This window comes from Dryas octopetala, chromosome 2 (assembly GCF_963921425.1).
Source record: "Dryas octopetala chromosome 2, drDryOcto1.1, whole genome shotgun sequence".
NCBI classification, from domain to species: Eukaryota; Viridiplantae; Streptophyta; class Magnoliopsida; order Rosales; family Rosaceae; genus Dryas; species Dryas octopetala.
In genome coordinates this window covers 21,565,685-21,582,013 of record NC_141367.1, presented here as the reverse complement: position 1 = coordinate 21,582,013, position 16,329 = coordinate 21,565,685, and the positions used below count along the sequence as shown (strand labels likewise).

The following is a 16,329-nucleotide window of genomic DNA, read 5'->3' as shown; positions in this document are numbered from 1 at the left end:
CTTGGTCAAGCGCAAAATACAAATGGGTCATTTGTGTTTGATGCCTCTAAATTCTCTAATTATAAAGGTGTTCGTCGGCTTGAAATTGTTATTTTTGGTAAATTCACATCCAATCCAATCTGACATAAATCCAATTAGGTCATGATTGAGCATATAGTTGATTGAAATTGTTAATTTTGACTAATCAATCCATTAGGTCATGATTGGAAATAATGCATGCATTATTGGCGTTTTAAACTTTCAAAGGGTTAATTTTCAGTTCAGTATTATTTGCATATTATTTTGCTGATGTAATGGATATGTTATACCATGCAGTTCGGTACTGAACTGACGTAATCAATCCATCATTTACTAACAATCAACAATTTCAGTACTGAACTTTTAACTGTCGTAATGAAATTAACGCTTTTTCAAAATACTCAAATAATACATGCAAAATACGGAATAATAAGTGATAATATGTGTTTAATACATGTATGATTGAAAAATATGCAAATTATACGTTTAGATTGACACAAATTGTACGTTTAGATTGAAAAATATGCATATTTTTGAAACGTATGGAAAACAGAAAAAAAAAAAAAAAAAATGTACATACATGTATGCGTATTATACGCAAATTTACTAACTATAGCTCTGCCCATGCAGGTCAGCCCCTTGCCCATTAAGATAAGAGTACATACAGGCAAGAAATTAAAAAATTGAATGTCATGAACTCCAAAATTCAACCAAAGAAAACTTCAAGTTTTAGGCTTCTTTGGCGTGCCTGAACTTTCAGGATCGGATTTGCGCTTTATACCCAGAAAATGTTCAACCTGAAAAAATAACAGAAAAAATTACTATCTGGAAAATTGAAAAAAGAATAAAAAGAGCAGAAGGAAATAAACACCACAAATGGGTGAATAAAGATTGTCTATCTAAAACATCCTACTAAAGATTAAATATTACAGGCTTCTAGATGATCAAAAGAAAACAAATAAAGATTTGATGGATAAGAAGCAGAACTTAGATAAGGCTGTTCTGTGGACAGACTAAGATTTCGTGATCGACCTCTACATTAAAATAACTAATTAGTTGGCAGTTGGAAAAATTGGAACCTGTGAATATCAGGCTATATATATACATATACATCAACATCTATGAAATTAGGAGAAAGAAATGTAAAGAGTTAACTCACCTTTCTGTCACCAAGCATGGGCGTCAAGCCCCCTGGGAGATCCTTCTCAACAGTAGCAAAACCACTTCTGGGATCACTAGTTTGCCTGAAAAGACCAAAGGAGGGGGGAAAAGGGTAAATCAATTGGGAATATGAATGTCCAATAGAAAATAGAAAAGTTAAGGCAGGGAAGCCTATACCAAGCTCATGTTTCTTTATTCAATTCTTTAAATTGAGATATTCAAAGGGTGTTAACAAATTCAAGTTTTAGAGAATCCATCAAGTCATTTCTCAATGCATTTGATTATTAATATTATAAAGCATACCCCGGTTTAACATGACCACTGAGAACAAGATAGGGTGTCTGCAAGCGAGCTTGAGTTTCCCTCATCCTCTCCACAGACAGTGATGGTGTATCTGAACTCTTCATCTGCTTCAGCTTCAGTTCTTCCTGATATTGCTTCATGCGTTTCTCTTGCTTCATTTTTCCAGGCCCCTTCCCATGAAACTTATGAGAAAGTATCCGAAAGGCTTCCTTTGGTGTCAACTGGTGATAACAAGGAAATAAGTCAACAGAGCAGAAACAATACTACATGATCATCAACAAATTAAAGAGCAGAACATGTATATTTTTGCCTGCACCACAGCTTTAAAGAAACTATACTTCCAAACCCCAAACTTCACCATGGAATAAGCATAGGAATATTTAAATTTACTATGGCTAATATAATGTCACTGATACGCAAAGATCAAAACATACATATTATTGCTGGTACACAGCTTTTAGAGAACTACACTTCTAACCCCAAAATTTAGCCCATGGAATAAGCATAAGAATTTTCAATTGACTACAGATACAACTCTATGACCACATTCCCTCCAACATAACAATGTTAAACCATATAAACTAATTACATATTGTAAAGGAACTGGACAGGAGTACTTACAGTTCGTCCAAACTCATCAGTTCTCTCAAGGTGAATATCCTTTTCCTGATAGACTTTAGGTGGACGAGTCTCCTTTTGATGGCCTGACGAGGATGAGCGAGTATCCTTCTGTTCAACCCTTTTTTGACGTAATGCATGAGTCTCCTTTGGCTCATCATCATCATCTACAAGGCCTAAAAGTTTGCTCTTTTTCTTGTCCATGTTTCTGCCACCCCATTCAATACCTTCTTTTAGGGTTCCTCGTTCTTTAAGCAGCTTCAGCGCACCTGATAATCCTTTCCCAACAGCAACTTCATGGATAGTTTCATCTGGAATTATCTCCTCATTATCCTCATTAGCGTGGTGTTCATCTTCATCAATATCTTTAACTTCAGTCCACCCACCTGCCTCATCCATTCTTTCTTCATGGGAAGCTTTTGGTTCTTCATCTTCTTGCATAAAAACATCTTCACTTTCAGGCTTGTGGCTTTCTGAAAAAGAACAGGCAACATAGAAGTCATTTATTAAACCATGCATGCCATGGAAAAGCAAGAAAAAGCTTCGACTGAAACATGAAATTGTGATCTACTAGCAGGCTATCTAGAGTTTCCACTGGTTTAAAAGGCAATAATCAAAATCACCCTGACAAATACCAAAGTAAATTGGCCACCATTAAACAAATTAAATACACAAAAAGAAAGACTAAATTGGCATGTGAAAAGCAGCTAGAGAAACATCAGACTCCTCCATGGGAAAATGGTAACTAATAATCCTGAATTTGATGAAATAGGAATATGGCCACCAGCTAACTACAAGATACTAGATGACCATTGAGACATGGCATCTAAAATGGTAAGAAGGATTCCTACACTCAGCCAATAAAGTATCAATTCACATTAGTCTAAGATTACTTAAAAAAACAAACACACATTGAAAGAATTCAAGAAATACCTTCTTCAAGCTGGAGGCCCCAGACAAACTCTTCCATCTCTGTGAAGACAACCTTGTTTTCCTGTGACTCTCCAGTTGAGGGGATTTGAACATCTGCAGTCTGACTGCTGGCATTGGTGGTGGCAAGGAGGGCAATTGCTTGTGGACCAGATGGTGTCTCTTCCACTTTCTTTTTAAGAGCCAATTTCCTAGCTCTCTCCAAGGATTTATAGTGATCCTCATCCTCATCTGCCAAGACAACAGTTTCATCTTCCTCTGGTTTAACAGAAAGAGTTTGCTCCAGTCGCAATGATTTAGATGCCTCATCTGCTTTAGCATAAGCTAACTGATATGCACTATTTCTCCTTTCAGCTTCCAATCTTTCTTGATCCTCTTTAGTGGCCTGCCTCTTTGCATCATTCCTAGAACCAAGGTCCGCAACACCCAGCCCTGCAGAGACTGCTTCTGCTTCAAGGGCATCTAAATCTAGCTTCTCCTTCTTCCGCAAGGATTTCTTCTTCTTGGGCTTTTTAAACTTAAGCATTTCTTCATGAGTATAAAAGTCAGATGTGATCTTTCCAGAGATGTTGAGATCTTCAAAGTGGTTGTTTGTGGGAACACCCTGTATCCTCCTCCGGAGCTAGGAAAAAGAAATAATACTATTGTTAGTTTTTATCTTTTTTGTTTTCCTTTATCTAAAAGCAGTTAGATCACATTATAAAGTCAAAGGAGCATTACTGATGCAATTTGAAGCATATAAATCACATACATTCAGGCTGCTTGAGAAATTAGCATGAGAAATAAAATAGTACCTCTTCAAGTTTCTTCTCTGCCTCACCAGTAAAGCGTCCTCTTTCATCTAGAGTTACACCCTGAAAAGAAACATAAATTCACATATTACAACCAATTGCCATGCTCAACGTTTCAACAAAATGCAAGTGAATGAGGAAAAATTCTGGGGCATAAGCTAAAAGTGGGGGAAATTAAACTATATATATATATATATATATATTGACCTCATCTGGGGCAGGATCATCATATTTTGGAAGAATTTTCTTCTCTGAACCAGGGTCATCATTAAACCTGATACATCATCAAACGTACAACTAATGAGTTGTGTGAGCAAATGCCAAATTATAGGAGATGGTTAGACATAGACACTGTCACAATAAGTTGCTGTTAGTATATCTATAAAATAACTGAACATTATAACAATGGTGAACATACTTATCAACATAAATCCCCGTTTTTTTCTTTGCTGCCTTGTAAGCATCATCTCGTTGCTTCTGCTCTCCAATTTCCACATTCTCAAGCATATCAATGTCTGTTACATTAAATCAAAAAAAATCTTTTATATAAAAAATGTCATGCCTATAAGGGGCACCTAGGCCCTAAAAGAAAGTAATTTCAAGCTACTTTACCTTCATTAACGTCACCATCAGCTAGAATGCTCTGATCTTTGAGTGTTAAAACAACTGCCCCGCCTTCCATTACTTTGTCAAGGCCATGAAGAACTTTAACCCCGGCTAGATCATCTATAAACAAGTGTTTGGAGTAAAAGTGAGATAAATCTGATCAAGTAACCCATAAAAACCGCAAAGATTATAACTGTGTTATTCAGACATCATTAACATGTCAACTGCAAATCCAAACCAAGCTCTCAAAATACTATCAACAACATTGGGTCCCACAACTTGCAACTGTTGGCTCATTATTATTCTCTAGAAACTTGCAGCATATAGGAACCAAATATTATGAGCAGGTGCATATTAACAGAATACTGAACCAAACCTCTAGACACATACACGCACACAAGTCCTCAAGATTTATTTACTTTCATCTGGTGCTCAGGTGTATAAAAATATAATAAAAAAATTCATAAGCCTACAAGTTCTACATAAAATAAGCATTCTGTCTGTGAAAATAGGCCCACATGTGTGCTCAAATACAATAAAATTCAAAAAGAACTAATTCAAATTCCTACTGACGTTCAAACAACCCTTCAATCAAGTAGTTGCTATTAAGCAATATATATATATATATATATATATAATTCTCAAGAAAGAAGGAATCTTACGAGTGGTATCCTGGGTTGTCTCCTCATCTTCACTTTCTCCCTGACCAATATTGTCCTGAGAAAATCCACACAATATAAATGGTAATCATAAAATCAACAAACTGTTGAAAGACGATGCAAAGGAAACAACACCAAACTAACCTGTTCCTCAAAAATCTTTGAAAGCTGCAAAGCTTTTTCCCTTTCAGCAATCCTTTTCTCCTCAAGCTTACGGCTCCTACTAACCCATGATAAAACCTCAGACACGTCTTCGGTTTTCTTCTTTAATCTCTCTTCCTTCGTTCTGAGCAAAAAGCAAAACCGAAAGAAATATAGTCATGTTACATGGCATTGTCCTGAAAAGGGGCATTTACATACAGCTATGTGTATATATATAAATATACATGGACATTATATATTAACACAACTCAAATAACTATAACAACACTACGTTGTGTGTTCAAATTCAATAAAAACGACACATGTACTTGCAAACAATTCAAATGTAAGACCCACTCTCCCATAACATCCATAATTCAGCTGCATTTAAAATAAGAAACTGATTGGAAATGGATGAACAACTATAATTATAATCAATATGTGTCAAGCAGAAAGTAGCTCCTAAGCAAACTGCAGAGAATAGGATATAATTAGTGGGTATGCAATTAGAATACCAGCATGATATGTCCAATCAAAAATCACAAAATGCCATCAAGTAAAGTCATAAAATAGTCAATTGACAGTTGCTTCCCAGCAGATCAATGCTAGTAGGCTACAATCATCTCTCTCTTCAAATTAAACAATAAACCAAATGGAATATAATAGATTGTTATTATCTTTTGAAAGATGTTGATTCACATTGATACACAAGCAGTGCACGTTTTGCATATTATCTTTTGAAAGATGTTCATTCACATTAAAACCACTTTACAGATTCCTTAAATACATCACCATCCAATTTCCACATTTCACATTAGCAGAACCAAGGAAGGCATTCTATCAACTTCTTCTGAGCCTCACAAAGAACATACGGTGCGATAATGCAAAATGGAAAATTAAGCAGAAATACTTCAAAAAATAACAAATGTTTATAAAATAAATCACATATTGCATAAAGATAGCATAAATGAAGATGTACTTACTTTAGGATGCGTTCCCCAAGCTCCGATGCCAATAGATGTGCTCCACCTGATATGCCCTCAGCATTCTGTTCATCCTCAACATTGAAGGAAACCTTCCCTTGCTTATCCCTGTTATCCTCATCATTTGGCTTAGCTTTATCATCTCTTCCCCCACCCTTGCTCCATTCATAATTATCATCAAGGCCTCTCCTGCTTACTTTATCTCTTGACTTCTCCTTATCTTGATCAAGTTCCCTCTCCTTTTCCCTATATTTGTCCTTCCCCTTCTCCCTATCTGTATCCTTATAGCTTTCCCTCCCCTTCTCACGTTCTTTATGTTTTTCTCTCTCTTTTTCTCGTTCCCTTTCCTTTAATTTGTCCCGTTCCCTGTCCTTTTCCTTTTCCTTATCCCTCATCTTCTCTTTCCCCCTCTCTTTGTCTCGTCCCCGATCACTATCCTTCTCTATCTCTCGCTCCTTCTCATGCTCTTTTTCCTTCCCCCGATCCTTTCTATCTTTCCCCTTCTCATGCTCCTTTTCTCTATAACTCTCTCGATCAGAATCTTTATCCCTCACCTTATTATCTCTACTTCTATCCTTATAGCGCTCATCTCTATCGTCCTTCCTCCTTTCCTTGCCAGATACCCGATCCTTTTCAGAATCTTTAGATTCTTTCTCTCTTTCTTTTACAGCATCAACACTACTTCTCCTCGACCGCTCCCGGTCTTTACTTCTAGCGTCCTTCTCTTCCCCTCGGCTACTCTTCTTCCTATCCTTGCTCCGATGCCTGCTTGATTTGTCGGTCCCATTCTCTTCTAAATCATCATTAATCCCTTCATCCCGGTGCTCTCTCATCGGAGAGTCATCTTCGTACTTTGATTCAGACAATTCCATGTCCATTTGCAACACACTCTACAAAACTCTAATCACGAAATTATTAGAAAAATAAAAAAAACGAAACCAAATAAATAAATGTACTAACTTTCCAAAGCCCAAATTTGACACAATGAGCACTTCTAAAAAATAGAAGTTCAAAGAAAATAAGTCAAAAATACCGGGGGAAAAATGCTGTGTTTGGCCAGCTGAGAAAAATAAACGTAGGAAAATATCAAATTGCGACTATTTTACTTAAATTCCTGGGAACAAGACAGAAAACGGTCTTAAATGTAGCATTTAAAGATTGAAAAACCCCTAAGCAACCATAAAATAAATAAATTCGTAAAAAGAGAATGCTTAGAAAGCGTATATGATACCTTACGAATAGTTTCGGGCTCTGTTTGGCTGCAAGTGTAGGCGGAGTTTTGCGCTCTCAAATCTCTCTAAGCTCTGTTTGGTAAACTCGTTACTGGTAGTGGTGCTTAGGTGGTGAACCAGGCAGCCTCGAGACCTCCCAAACGGCGGATTTGGATGGCTTTAATAGCGGGGGCAATCGAATGCCTGAATCTCTTGAATTTCGGAGTTGTTTGGAAACACAGAAATTGAGAATCGAAGAAGAAGAAGAAGAAGAAGAGAGGGCCGGGATTTGGATGCTTGGGTTCGAAAACGGGAAACTGCTATGAGTTTAGAACCAAGGAGGCTTTGAGGTTTTTTTTTTCGAGTGTTTTACTTTTAACCGACCCTCTTTTTCTCTTCTTTCTTTTTTATCTTTCTTATTTTATTTTATGAGGGCTGCTATTTGCACACCCTCTTTTTTCTTTTTGCACACCCCTATTAAAAAAAAAAAAAAAAACTATACAGCCCTCTTCTTTCCCTCTCTTTTTTCTCTCGTTCACACCCCCCTTCCCATGTTTTTTTTTTCTTCTTCTTCTTCTCCAACCCTCCCTCAGCCAGCCCCTCCACCCAACCCACCTAGCCCCTCAACCCCCTCACCCGACCCACCCCTCCCTCCCTCCCCCTCCGGCTTCCCCCCTCCACCTAACCCACCTAGCCCCTCAGCCCCTGCACCGACCCCCCCAGCCCCTGCACCACCAAAACAGCCACCACCACCTTCTTCTTCCCTTACCTAAGCCAAAACAGCCACCACCACTATCACATTCTTCTCTCTCTATCTCCCTTCTCGCCCAAGCAAATAGCAAAAAAAGGTGGCAGGTGGTTCGGCAGACCAGTGCCGAACCCGTCGGTTTCGTTCGACAGGTAACCGCCGAACAAACCTAGTTCGTTCAGTGGGTACCTGCTGAACGAAACCGACGGGTTTGGCACTGGTCTGCCGAACCACCTGCCACCTTTTTTTTTTTTGAAGTTGGTGTTGCGGGGGAGGAGGAGGTGCTGCGAGGAGGAGAGAGAAATACGAGGGTTGGTATTGCGGGGAGGAGAGAAAGAGAGATGGAGGTGGTCGGGTGAGGGAAGGAGAGCGGGAGAGAGGTGGTCGGGGAAGGGAAGGGAGGGAGGTTGTCGGGGTAGGTGAGGGAGGGGGAGGGGCTGGGATGGCAGAGGCTGAGGGAGGGGGTTGGGATGGTTTCAACATTTTTTTTTTTGTTCTTTGTTTTTTTTTTAATTTAAAAATTCATATTTGGGGTAGGGTGTGTAGTGTTTGGATTAGGAGAGTGTATAGTGAGAAATTTTGGTGAGATTAATGAGGTTGGGGTATTTTGGTAATGGGAGGGGTGTGTAAAAGAGAAATTTTAAATTTTAGAAGATTTTAGAAGATGGTAGGAGATGTGTAAGAGAAAAATGTGTGCAAAAAAAAAAAAAAGTGTGCAAATAGCAGCTCTCTATTTTATTTGTTTAATGACCTTGTTTTAACTTTTAATCTAGTTTTTTGAGAAATTTTTAAAAATAGCCTTATTTTAAAGCACTTGAAGACATTCTAAATTCTTAGAAAGCTAACCAAAAATTGATATGAAAGACTTGATTACCTCTTAATTAAAATCCCAAAACATGCTACCTACTCAGTATTAGATGAGCCCATCACCACTCGACCATGACAAACCCCTTCAGCTGAAGAAGTTAAATGGGACGTGAGGTGAAGACTGAGGTGAGAGAGGGTGAGAGACTGATGTGAGAGGAGGAGAGACTGACAAAGATGAGAGAGGCCAAAGGGGAGAGGGTGAGTCGATACTCGAGAGTAGAGGAAGATGGTTTAAGGAGGAAACTTTATTGGTTTTAAGGGTGTTTTAAGTCTTTTTCATTCCTATTTTGACTAGTTTTCTAAGAATTATCCAAAGTGCATTAAAAGTCTTTAGTGTGTTAAAAAAAACGTGAATTTTTCGAACTTCTCTAATTTTTATGTTTAACTTTAACCTATTTCATCCTCCATTTTTCCCCGCGAGTTTTCAATCTTTTATCAACGCTATCGAAAATTTAATCACTCCTTTTAAAAATAAGGGTTTTTTTTTTCATATTTAGTACTTAAACTTTGACCATTGTCTTAATGTGGTACCTAAACTTTTATTTGTCTCAATTGAGTATCTAAACTTTTATTTTGTGTCTAATAGATACCCATGTGAATTTCTGTTAAAATTATTAACAGAAGTTAAGGACAATATGGTCACTTCAAAAAATTTATATTTATATTTTAATTATAATTTTTTGTTTTTTTGTTTGTTGTGTTTTTTTAATAATTTTAAACATATAAAAAAATAATTAAAATATACTTTAACTATATTGCTCTTAACTTTTGATGACAATTTTAACAGAAATTCATTTTGGTATCTATTAGACACAAAATAAAAGTTTAGATGCTCAATTGGAACAAATAAAAGTTTAGGTACCACATTAAGATAAGGGTCAAAATTTAGGTACTAAATATGAAATAAACCCTAAAAATAATATTGTTTTTGTAAAAGCCCTTTCAATAAGTCTAAAAAATAATTTTAATATAAGTAAATATAGAATTTTGAGAGATTCAGCTTTTAATAAAGGCAAACATTCTTTCCAAAAAGAAACATAAATGTGTATTAAGGGCTATAATTCTTGCTATGACATAAAAATATGCATCTCGATTTGATACAAAGTTGGCACTATTGAGTTGAGTATAAACGAATGAGTTAAATTCGGGTCAACGAGTAAAACATTACAATAATGCTAGTTGTCCCACATTTTTTTTCCTATATTTGTATCACACCTGATGTGTCATTATTCTACTAGAAGGGCATTTCCTTTTTCTTTTTTAGGTTTTATTTTTTGGGTTAAATACATTTTTGGTCCACGAACTTTGAGCGGTTTCTCAATTTGGTCCACCAATTTTGAAATGTGACAAAAATAACCTCGAATTATCCAATTTGTGTCAATTCAGGATTTTCCGTCCAAATATCTAACGGAAGCTGACATGGCCGTTAAACGCTGACGTGGCGCACTGAATGTGCGCCACGTGTCACCTCTTTTATTTTATTTTCAGATTTTTTCTATTTTCCTATTTTTAATAAACTTTAAAAATAGCTCCGGACTCATAAAAATACATGGAAAATTCCTACAACCTCGTCTTAACTAGTCCAAATTTATTATGGGACCAAATTACCAATTTGCCCTCTGAGAGTTTCTAAAAAATTTGGGAAGTCCAAATTTATTTTATAGAGGAAAATTTATTTTCCTCTAAGACCGAGAGGTCTTTTGGGTAGTAAGTGTTCACGAGAAAGGTAGTGTTAGTTTTTAGAAGACCAACGGTGCAAACCTCGTATTTTTTGAAGCTCGGGAGATTATTCTATGAATTTCCAAAGAGTCTAGAGTATTTTAATTTTTTAGAAATAAATTTGAACTTCCCAAATTTTCTGGAAACTCTCAGAGGGTAAATTGGTAATTTGGCCCCATAATAAATTAGTACTAGTCAAGGCGAGATCGTAGGAATTTTCCGTGTATTTTTATGAGTCCGGAGCTATTTTTAATTAATTTTTAAAGTTTATAAAAATAGTAAAATAGAAAAAATCTAAAAATAAAATAAAAGAGGTGACACGTGGCGCACTGAAAGTGCGCCACGTCAGCGTTTAACGGCCACGTCAGCTTCCGTTAGATATTTGGACGGAAAATCCTGAATTGACACAAATTGGATAATTCGGAGTTATTTTTGTCACATTTCAAAATTGGTGGACCAAATTGAGAAACCACTCAAAGTTCGTGGACCAAAAATGTATTTAACCCTTATTTTTTAATTTTTAGTGTCCAATGTATGAATGTCATGTAAGATGGTATGAAATTGTGGTATAAAAATGTAGTAAGTGTAGCATTACTGAAAACATTATTTAAAATTATTTATTTTTGTGTCAATCAGCAAGTGATGAACAAGTTATGTTTGAGTTAGAGATTTTTGATAAATGAGTAGTATTTGCTTTGAGTGAATTATTAGTTAAAGTGAATTTTATTAGAAAATAAAATATAATGTTGGGAGGTGTAGTGAGTAAACGAGGGAGGTCCATTGAGAAATTGCCCCGCTCTTTTGTGCAACTATAGAGAGACAAAAGAAAAGAGGGATTTTATACATGTAGCCCAATAAAATTAAAAAACAGAGGGCTTATACGAAGGAGCACCTCCGTCATTCGCTTCACACGTAGCTACGACGCTGCCACTCTGCTACAGAGCCACTGCCTCCTCCATTCTTTTCAAGAGTTCTTTAAGAGTAATCAATCAGGTACGCTTTCTTTTCCTTCTGTGTTTCTTCGTCTTCTTGTTTTTTCAGATCAAATGTATCTATTTTTATTTGGAGTAAGATCAAAGGGTTTTTAATTCGTTTGATTTTTGAGTAAACTTGATGAAAAACTAATGAATGTTTGAATACTTGGGTCTAATCGAGCAAAAAATTGGAATAATGAGAAATCTGATATTCAAAGGGAGTGCTTGTGTACTTGACTAGCTTCTTCTGGGTTTGCTCTTAAACCTGAGATTTTATATCACATGGAATTGGGGTTTATGTGTCATCTGCCGAAATATGTCTAAGCTTTTCTTGTTGTATTGAATTGGAACTCCAATTCTGGATTGGGCTTCCTCAAACTGCATAAAACTGAAGAAAAAAAAAAGTTTAATCAATACTTTTTACATTAGTTGTAAAAATATAAATATAGTGGTTTTGATACCAAAAGATCAATTATTATATGTGACTTATTTGATTTTATTATCTAGTAAAATTTCTTTAGTATTAGCTAAATCAAATTGATAACATTTTCTTAAGTTCTATAAAGACAGTCAATGGGGGTTTCTATTGGGTTATTGCATATATTTGTTTTCTTAGCTAGTATAAAATTTGAAATTGCAAATCATATCTATGAACAACATCATGAATAAATAATAAGCGATGTATCAATCATTGTAGAGACGAGCAAGTATCTATTAGTTACTTTCAAGTTTTTCTTTTCAATTAATTGCTTCCACATATTGCTGTCTTGAGATTAAGCATTTGGGAAAACAAATATGGCGAAGAAGTTGCTAACAACACTGGATGTTTCATTTTACTTGTTTGATTAAGTCATTGTTTCCCTAACAAAAAAAAAAGTCTCTAACAAGAGATTCTACATATGTGCATATGCAGTGTGAGTATGCTAGACATAGATGGGTCAACAAAATGAGTTGCCCTGCAGGGATTCAGTCCTTTTGCTTGAGGACCATCCTTAGTTGTCGGTAGTCACCCCAATTATAGTTGCAATTGGAATAAACCTCGATAAATAAACTTGCTTCCAGTCTATCTTATTGAAAAATGCATCCCTAGTTGCAACATGCTGTTTTAGATTTGAGGATGGTTGTTGTTTTGTTTTAAAGAAAATCAAGCCAACTGTTTTATTCATGATTACCTAAGGAGCTCGAGTATATGAATTTTCTTATCGTTAATGGTAGATGCAGCTGTAATATTTCTTTCCTCTTAAGAAGATGATTACATTATGAGAAGCTGAAGCTATTGGTTTCCAGTTTTCTAGCAAATGCATTGTACTGTTGGCTTTTCTGTTGTAGATGCTTCTTACTCTTGAATTCTGTTGGCTGTTGCTATATTCATTTGTAGAGAATCATGGCCAGTAGTAAAGCTGAAGGAGATCACAAGGAACCGATAAATGAACAAGCAGTTGCAAATAAGTTTGCTGCTATGAGGACTGAACTCAACCAAATTTACTCGAAAATCACTGAGCTAGAGATGGAAGTGAGCGAGCACTCGTTGGTCATCAATGCCATCCAGCCACTTGATCCATCCAGGCGATGCTACCGGATGATTGGAGGGGTGCTGGTGGAGAGAACCATCAAGGAGGTCCTGCCCGCTGTGCAGCGCAACAAAGAGGGGATCGAAGAGGTTATTTCTAGGCTGAACGAGGCTCTGGAAAAGAAGAAAAAGGAAATTTCTGATTTTGAGGCCAAGTACAAGATTAGGATACGAAAGGCTGACGCTGATGAGAAGGACGACGGTGCTCGGAAAGAAGGGCAGGCTCAAGGAGTCCTGGTCGGTCCTGCAGGTGGAGGTGAATGAAAGGCCACCAGCTCTTAAGGCTCTTCCAGCACCTTTATTTTCTCAGACTTGTTAAAATGCATTGTGTTTTCAGTTTCAAGTTTACCAGGTGCTAGAGATTTGGGTTTTGGTTTGGTTGATCAGGGTAGTAGAATGTTACAACTATTGCAATGAATCATGATTATGTTTGTACCCTATCTAATATGTTTTTTCTTTTTTGGTAAGGATTAATGAAGAAAACAAAATTCTCAAAAGTCACACTATAAACTTCAATTATACAATGCTATTGAGTTTTGAGTATGGAATCAAATAGTCTATTGGCCAGAGAGGGCTTTTCTTTTTTCAATGAGTATTAAACATGAAGGAATGAGTCAAATGACCCTGCATGAAGATTACATAATGTACACACTCTCTCTCTCTCTTGAGTTTCCTCTGCGTGACACAAAATGGGCTGGGCCGGGCTGGGCCTATGGACCAACCATGACAGCCGGACAGTATTATATCTCATTCATATACCTCAGCCAAAAAAATCCTGAACCCCTCTACCGGCAAAGAGCTGGTCGGACAACTCGGCCAAAACGGCATTGACAGTGAGCAAAACGACACTAGATCCAGCAATGACCCCAAGCACCACGCCAGTGGTCCCCAAGACCTTAGCGAACGCAGGCCACTCGATCTCCCTAACCTCCTCCGCCACTCCACCGAAAAAGTTCCCCTCTTTCTCCTCCTTCCTCTTCTCCATAGCCTTCTTGATCTCCATCCCCAACTCGCTCACCTCGCCGGGTTGACTCTCCGCCGACGACGATTCTCCTGCGCCTTCTTTTTGCTGGGTGCTCCCCGACTCGGAATTTGCTGCTTGGCTTTCGTCGACCGCTCTGATTGAAGTGACGAATTTGCTTGGCTTTCTCTTCTCTGTCAGTCTGGGTTGGAGTAGACGATTGTTACCGGCACGTGGCGGTTTCAACCGTACGGAAATGTTTGCGAAACCGGTTTTTGTGGGTGGCGGGAAGGGTGAGGTTACCGGGAACTGTACGGACATGCGTAGCGCCATGTTCTGGGTGGTCAGTGACTCAGTGGTGGTAACTGGTAAGACCTCTGAATTTGGATAATGTTGGATTTTTGGGGTCGATACTGGCCTTTTGGGTTGTGGGGTCAATCATGGCCACTTATTTAACTGGGTTGGACCATTTTGGGCCTAAACTTTGGAATCCTACACACCCCTCAGGCCCTCTTGAAAAAGCAATAGAAGTCATTAAGCCCAAAAAAATGTACCAAGGGGATTTAGGAAACTTATGATAATAATCAAGTTGCTATACTTATGATAATACAAGTCAATTTGCTTGTTTTGTAATTAAAAAGTTCTATTAATGTCATCTTTTATGATGCTTTTAATTAGTGGGGACACTAATAGTAATTGAAACCAAAGCCTACATTGTTAGTTTAAGGTTCATTCTGTTTGCTATACATATTGGTGAGTTTTATGTGTTTTTCCTGTTAAAGTCTATATATAACTATGGTGTATGATCATATTTCAGAAGTGAACTCAACACTAGTAGGAGATCATATGAAGATACCTACATGTGTGTGTGTGTATTTTTATATATATATATATATATATATAAAATTACAATAGGGAGATATTGATGACCTGTTACAGAGGTTTCATTTTAGACTTCATTAGAGTTTGGATTACGTACCAAATGATGGCCCTCATGGCCACTAGATTGAGAATTAGAATTGGTATGCATTGAATATTGCATATCAAAGTTGTGGTATTACCTTTTTGAGCCATTTCTACCAAGCATTATGAAGCATATATATCTCATCCTTTCATAATCATTTGTGCTGACTTCGATTTGATAATAATGGATGAAGCATATATGAAGACAATCAACATACGATTCGATCAGTGGCATCAATGCAATGTGGATTGTCTTTATGCATGCAAACAAGAGCATAGGACTTTAAGGCCTACCCTACAGGACATGAAAGAAATTACTATTGAAAATTTCAAATGGGCAGACTACCATAAACCATTCCCGAGGAAGCCAAATCAAACTGTAAACAGTTCCACATTTGTTTCCAAATTTGACATGGGTCCTAAGTACGTTCTGTAGTTTTCGTCAACAAAATTCAGAATTGTTTCCATTTGATCATATACTGGCATCTCATCTCAACAAGCAAAGTTCTGAGTACACATTACTCACCGAGACTCTCTCTCTCTCTCTCTCTCTCTCTCTCTCTGCTAGCTGTTTGAATTATATATATATATACGTTGAATTTAAACTACTAAACAGTTGATGAGTCTACATGTTTTGAATATTGGTGGAATAGGACTTTGGACAATATTAATCCAATTTCAGGGGGTCCATAGGAAGATCTCTAGGTCCAATAAAATCAGTCTTGAGTTGATTGAGATGAAATATCCATAACCTGACAATCCTCCCAACACTATGCCTGTTCTCTGCAATTGCATTATTTTCTATTATTTGGATCGATCAACATGTCATTATCATATCCCTTCGCTACTTTTGCTTGTTTCTCTTATTTGTACTGTTTCTTTTTGTCTTTGTTAATTTATTAAAGGAGAATTTCTCTATGACAGTTTCTATATGGCATATAATCACATTTAATGGTGAATAAGCTATACCATAATAGTTAAAAGTTGAACTAATCAGCATTTAAAGGTCAAAAATATAATTGTATGTCATGCAATGATTATATTGTATAATTTTCTTTATTAAAGATCCTCAACTCTGATTAATTTGTGATAATTTAAAGGTTAAT

The 16,329-nt window shown here is 36.9% G+C and overlaps 3 protein-coding genes across 5 annotated transcripts; 1 reads left to right on the top strand and 2 right to left on the bottom strand.

The window, feature by feature from the left end:
- Positions 1-480: 480 nt before the first annotated feature.
- DOT2 (SART-1 family) lies at positions 481-7,769 on the bottom strand. Of its 3 annotated transcripts, XM_086234035.1 has the most exons (14): positions 7,442-7,769; positions 7,244-7,270; positions 6,211-7,110; positions 5,231-5,372; positions 5,090-5,144; positions 4,434-4,547; positions 4,240-4,336; positions 4,029-4,095; positions 3,825-3,884; positions 3,034-3,652; positions 2,104-2,573; positions 1,483-1,703; positions 1,178-1,262; positions 481-815 (listed from the first exon to the last, which is right to left on the bottom strand). In XM_086234035.1, the coding sequence occupies exons 3-14, from the start codon at positions 7,086-7,088 to the stop codon at positions 741-743; spliced, it is 2,883 nt and encodes a 960-aa protein (XP_086090161.1). In that variant the 5' UTR covers positions 7,089-7,110; positions 7,244-7,270; positions 7,442-7,769; the 3' UTR covers positions 481-740. The 3 variants fall into 3 exon arrangements, with proteins under 3 accessions (XP_086090161.1, XP_086090159.1, XP_086090160.1); XM_086234033.1 differs by lacking the exon at positions 7,244-7,270; XM_086234034.1 differs by lacking the exon at positions 7,244-7,270 and having other exon boundaries at positions 6,211-7,100.
- A 3,841-nt stretch (positions 7,770-11,610) lies between these two features.
- Positions 11,611-13,842, top strand: LOC147294077 (prefoldin 2). The gene is made up of 2 exons (XM_086234148.1): positions 11,611-11,748; positions 13,108-13,842. The coding sequence occupies exon 2, from the start codon at positions 13,114-13,116 to the stop codon at positions 13,561-13,563; it is 450 nt and encodes a 149-aa protein (XP_086090274.1). The 5' UTR covers positions 11,611-11,748; positions 13,108-13,113; the 3' UTR covers positions 13,564-13,842.
- SECE1 (secE/sec61-gamma protein transport protein) lies at positions 13,843-14,870 on the bottom strand. The gene has a single exon (XM_086234147.1). It carries the CDS (start codon positions 14,591-14,593, stop codon positions 14,060-14,062), a length of 534 nt encoding a protein of 177 aa, XP_086090273.1. The 5' UTR covers positions 14,594-14,870; the 3' UTR covers positions 13,843-14,059.
- Between the last annotated feature and the right edge of the window lie 1,459 nt (positions 14,871-16,329).

What these genes read in the sequence shown, in the direction of transcription:
- SECE1 (XM_086234147.1), bottom strand. Translation starts at nt 14,593, where the DNA reads ATGGCGCTACGCATGTCCGTACAGTTCCCGGTAACCTCACCCTTCCCG.
- LOC147294077 (XM_086234148.1), top strand. Translation starts at nt 13,114, where the DNA reads ATGGCCAGTAGTAAAGCTGAAGGAGATCACAAGGAACCGATAAATGAA.
- DOT2 (XM_086234035.1), bottom strand. Translation starts at nt 7,088, where the DNA reads ATGGACATGGAATTGTCTGAATCAAAGTACGAAGATGACTCTCCGATG. An exon ending in TGATGGTGACGTTAATGAAG is followed by an intron (nt 4,337 to 4,433) that starts GTAAAGTAGCTT and finishes TTAATGTAACAG; the next exon opens with ACATTGATATGCTTGAGAAT. An exon ending in CCATGCTTGGTGACAGAAAG is followed by an intron (nt 816 to 1,177) that starts GTGAGTTAACTC and finishes TTATTTTTTCAG; the next exon opens with GTTGAACATTTTCTGGGTAT.